Source organism: Phacochoerus africanus, chromosome 11, assembly GCF_016906955.1.
Source record: "Phacochoerus africanus isolate WHEZ1 chromosome 11, ROS_Pafr_v1, whole genome shotgun sequence".
NCBI classification, from domain to species: domain Eukaryota; kingdom Metazoa; phylum Chordata; class Mammalia; order Artiodactyla; family Suidae; genus Phacochoerus; species Phacochoerus africanus.
The window spans coordinates 37,252,009-37,256,261 of record NC_062554.1 but is presented as its reverse complement, the minus strand read 5'-3'; the positions used below and the strand labels follow the sequence as shown (position 1 = coordinate 37,256,261).

Sequence of the window (4,253 nt, the reverse complement as noted above, 5' to 3'; positions counted from 1 at the left end):
AGGGAACAACAGAAAGCAGTAAATTCTTTTTCTTTCTTTCTTTCTTTCTTTCTTTCTTTCTTTCTTTCTTTCTTTCTTTCTTTCTTTCCTTTCTTTCTTTCCTTCTTTCTTTCCTTTCTTTTCTTTCTTTCTTTCTTTCTTTCCTTCTTTCTTTCTTTTTTCTTTCTTTCTTTCTTTTCTACTCATTTAAAGGTTTTTAATGTACTTATGCTCGGCCAGCGAGGGACGTTTCCAAAGGTAAATTTAAATGCCTGGCTCTGGAAAAGAGAATGGTTAACTAAAGGTACGAAGAGGGCTGAGTGGAGAGCGGTACCTGCCATAAACATTTTTCTGGGACTGTCTCTGTGGCCTCTTGTAGTCCTGGTGCTTAACGTATACGTTTCCTTTATAATATACTATTGCCTGAGCCCAGCTGAAGCTAAGAATGGGGAAGGAGGGAAGCTGAAGGAAAAGTGAAAGCTATGGGGGTGGAAGGGAAGAAAGGTAACTGAACCTTAACTTGACAGCTATGTACAACACACCGGGCCCCCTCCACTCCCTTCGCTCTGGGGGTCAATGCCTTTTACGTATCTGGTAGCTTGTCCGGTTTCTCCTCCTTATTGTGGGGGGCGCAGGGTGAAGAGGGAAGACGTACCATGAACAATGAAAAATTATGTGATTTGTCATGCGCTTGGATCGTGTTATTAGTATTATAATAATTACTATAAATATTAATAATAAAGTAGTATTATCAGCGTTATTTCTTCTTCCGAGACTTTCCTCGCCCAATATTTATTTACAAATACCGCACAGTGCCTCGGCGGAGGAGAAACGGAGTAGGGGAAGACGAATAAGGAAAGAAGGAAGAGGAGAGGGAGGCCACAGGAAAGTGGAAGAGGAAGGCCGGAGGGGGGAAAAAAGCAAGGAAGGCAAAGATGCTGGAAACGAGGAATGGAAGAGTAGAGGGGCCAGACAATCAGGACAGTATCACCGTTTGCAAAAGGCCCTCGCCAGCTGTGTCCAAACAGGAGGAGGCTGTGTGTGCTCCTTGCGGGCTGGGGGCCGGTGGAGGAGGCGGAGGAGCACAGGGACCCTGGCACGGGAGGCCAGGAGAAGAGGAGGAGGAAGCGTCGGAGGGGGCGCAGAAGGCAGAGTCCCGGGCCTGCCTCTCCAGTCGGGTTTCTTTTGCGTGGATTGGGGCCTGGCCGCCAGCTGGTTGGGGCAGCCCCCTGCCGCCGTGGTTGCCGCTGCAGTGATCCCGCTCATATTCCTCCTGAGCCCTCTGCATCTTCCGCTTTTTCATCCTACGCTTGTGGATGTGGAAGGTGGAGAGGGACAGCACAATGAGGCAGAAGATGAGGGTGACCAGGACAATCAGCACCAGCGTGGAGGAGAAGGACTGGAAGAGCTGCTGTCCCACCTGCGAAATGCAGGTGCCGCCGCCGCCCCCGGCGGCGCCCGGTCCCCGGGCACTCGCGTTGCCGCTGCCGCTGGCGTTAGGGGAAGCAAAGGTCCGGTTGAGGAGACACGGCGGCAGCGCCAGCCTCAGCTCCTTGGGCGCCCTGGCACTCATCGGCGCTGGGCTGGGAGGGGCCGGGCCCACCAGACTTCCTCTCTTGGCACACGGTTCCAACCAGCCAAGAAAAGGACGGAGCCCACGCCACCCAAAACTACTCCCTGGCGTGGGAGGGGATGAGCGCGCGAGCGAAGAACTGAGGAAGCAACTGTGGGCAAGCTAGCTGGCCAGGGAGCGAGCAGTGCCCAGGAGATCCTCTCCGGCCCCGCCTCGAACGCGTGTCCGCGCGCCCTTTTCCTTTGCCAAGGCACCAGGCTGCAAAGAGAACAGGCTTAGTTAGGATCTGGGCTGCTGCTCACGGAGCATGGAGAATCGGAATAAGCGCCGCCACTGCAAAGCGGCCCTCTGGGCAGACTGCCTCAGCTGGGCGCTGCCCATCTTCTCCGCAGACCACGGACCCCAGCCCACCCGCCCCTGGCGGCGCACCAAAGCCTCCAATTCCGCGCTCGCACCACTTGCCGGGAAGGGGTCAGCGCCCGCACCGCGGAGATGCCGATTACTCAGCAGATAAAGCAGCCTCCCTGGGCCCTCCACAACTTTCTAATTGCAACAGACACGCAGCCACCTCGGAACGCAGCCCCTGCTGCCCAGATCGCGGACTCTCCTCTTTACTGCGCCCTCAAAGGAGGTCTGCGCTTGGATCCTACCCCTCCCAGCACCCACCCCTGGCCGCCAAGCCTGCTCCTTGTACGCAATCCTCCCTTCCCTTCCCTTCCCTCCCCCTCCACTCTTCCTCCCTGGACGGCGTCAGATTCCTTAGGTCCCATTCCTATGGGGATAACCCTGGAGCCACATCCCACTCCACTCCGCCTCTGTCCGCGGCCGTGGCTCATGCTCAGGATCGCGCTCCATCCTTTCTCCAGCCTTCTTCCCTAGTACCTGCCCCCACCCCGACCAAAAAATAAAATAAAATAAAAAACCCGCTGAAGCACCTTTCTCAGCTAAAGCACATCACTGCAAACACCCCCTCTCCCCGTATCCCTGTGACACCCCCCCCCCCACTCAACAGTATCCTGCTTCTTTGTAAGGTGGCTGGAAATGAAAGGAGGGTTCCCGCCTGCAAAGTTTGGGGAACGGACCTTCTCTTGGGCCTTCCAAGACGCAGCCTCAGGGCCCCGAGGCTCTTCCCGGGGACCAGAACCAGGTAGACCCCCCAGGGCGCAGCAGAGCCCCCTTGCCGCTCTCAAGAGGCAGCTGCAAACTGTTGCACTGCGGAGCAGCGAGGCAGCGCGCAAGCCCGGGCAGGGGCGGGGGCCAAAGCTTCGGCCAGGGGTGCCTGCGCAGGCCGCCCGGGCTGCCCTACCCACTCGCGCCCGGCCATCCGGAGCATTAGCCGCACCGCGTCCCTTACCTGGGGCCGCCAGCTGGCTGCAGGGAGGGAGCCCCGCCGCGCGGCTGCAGTGGTGGCTGCAGAAGGCGCGGAGTGAAGGGGCCAGAGACCAAGCCGCGCTGCTGCCGCCGCCGCTGCCGCTTCGGGGAGCTCAGCTCGCAGCCTATTGCCAGAGAGGCCGGTGACGTCAGACAGCCACCGCCAGGGCTCCAAGCCACCCCTCAGGCCCCTACCCCACCCTCATACCCCAACACCTCGTCCTGACAGAGCGAGTCTCTGCCACAAATGTTCCCAGTTCCCTGCTGTTGCCTGCCCAGGGGCTGAGGAGTGGCCCCCACATTCACCCTGTAAGCCACCCACCTTCAGCACTTCTGAGAAAGGGTTGAAGCTTCAGTTCTCTGGCTGCCTGATCCCTCGTCCTCAACCCTTTGCCACGTGGTCCCAAGCACACGTTTTCACACTCTAGAGCTCTGTCTCCTCTCAGGGCACACAATAGATTTTCTCCCTCTGCTGACAAGGATCTCCTCCCCCTCCAATCCTGAATATGCTGGCCTGGCTCTGAACAGAAACTGCGTGCATGAGAGAGGCATTTCTGAATGTAAGTGTGGCAGAACCTGAAATACAAACCTGAACATGTATTTAACATCAAACAATCCAAATGAACTCTTCATCAGAGTCTCCAACTTGTTTTTAGGCCACCCAACTCAGGATCCTCCTCTCCTCTCTCTCACACACTCATCTCCAGGCCCGAGACCCACTCCATGGACTAAATACTCTATCTTCACAATCTAGACACTCATGAGCACAAAAAGCACACAAAAGGCTTCTAAGGCAAAAAGACAAAAATCACTCAGAGGAGTGCAGAAATAAACTACCCTAGGAAAATTCTGAGCATTGCGTCTTTGACACAGTACCCTTTCAGTGGTCCTAAACCTTGTCACAATGGCTGGTGCCTTTCTGCAGTATTAACAATAGCTTTTCAGTGCAATGGATAGGGACTTCCCGCAAGATTTCTCAACAGCCTGCTGACATCTGGGCAGAGACTAATCAACTATTGGTTTAAAATCCTTGGGAAAATATGAATAGTGCATTTGGTTACAGTAGCCAACTTCGAAATAAAGTATTCTCATTTTCCAACTGTAGAAAACAGCAGATTCAGAGCTAGTGTGTGGTCTTTGAAGCTATTCAAGTGTCTTATTAAATGTGCATTTTCTTCTTCCCTTCCTGTTTTGTTTTCTTCCTATCTTGGAGTCCAACCGAGCGCCTGTACAATACTCACTGGCTAAAGTGAGTGCTGCAGGGTACATCACTGCTTTTTCCTGCTATGCCTCAGAATTGAGAGAAAGAAGCAATGACTAGTGCCCACCT

At 54.9% G+C, this 4,253-nt stretch overlaps 1 protein-coding gene across 1 annotated transcript; it reads right to left on the bottom strand.

The window, feature by feature from the left end:
* Nucleotides 1-739: 739 nt before the first annotated feature.
* Nucleotides 740-3,051, bottom strand: C11H11orf87 (chromosome 11 C11orf87 homolog). The gene is made up of 2 exons (XM_047753143.1): nucleotides 2,907-3,051; nucleotides 740-1,810 (listed from the first exon to the last, which is right to left on the bottom strand). Exon 2 carries the CDS (start codon nucleotides 1,550-1,552, stop codon nucleotides 956-958), a length of 597 nt encoding a protein of 198 aa, XP_047609099.1. The 5' UTR covers nucleotides 1,553-1,810; nucleotides 2,907-3,051; the 3' UTR covers nucleotides 740-955.
* Nucleotides 3,052-4,253: the final 1,202 nt, after the last annotated feature.

Bases quoted from the DNA above. Each gene is read 5' to 3' on its own strand.
- C11H11orf87 (XM_047753143.1), bottom strand. From the start codon at position 1,552: ATGAGTGCCAGGGCGCCCAAGGAGCTGAGGCTGGCGCTGCCGCCGTGT.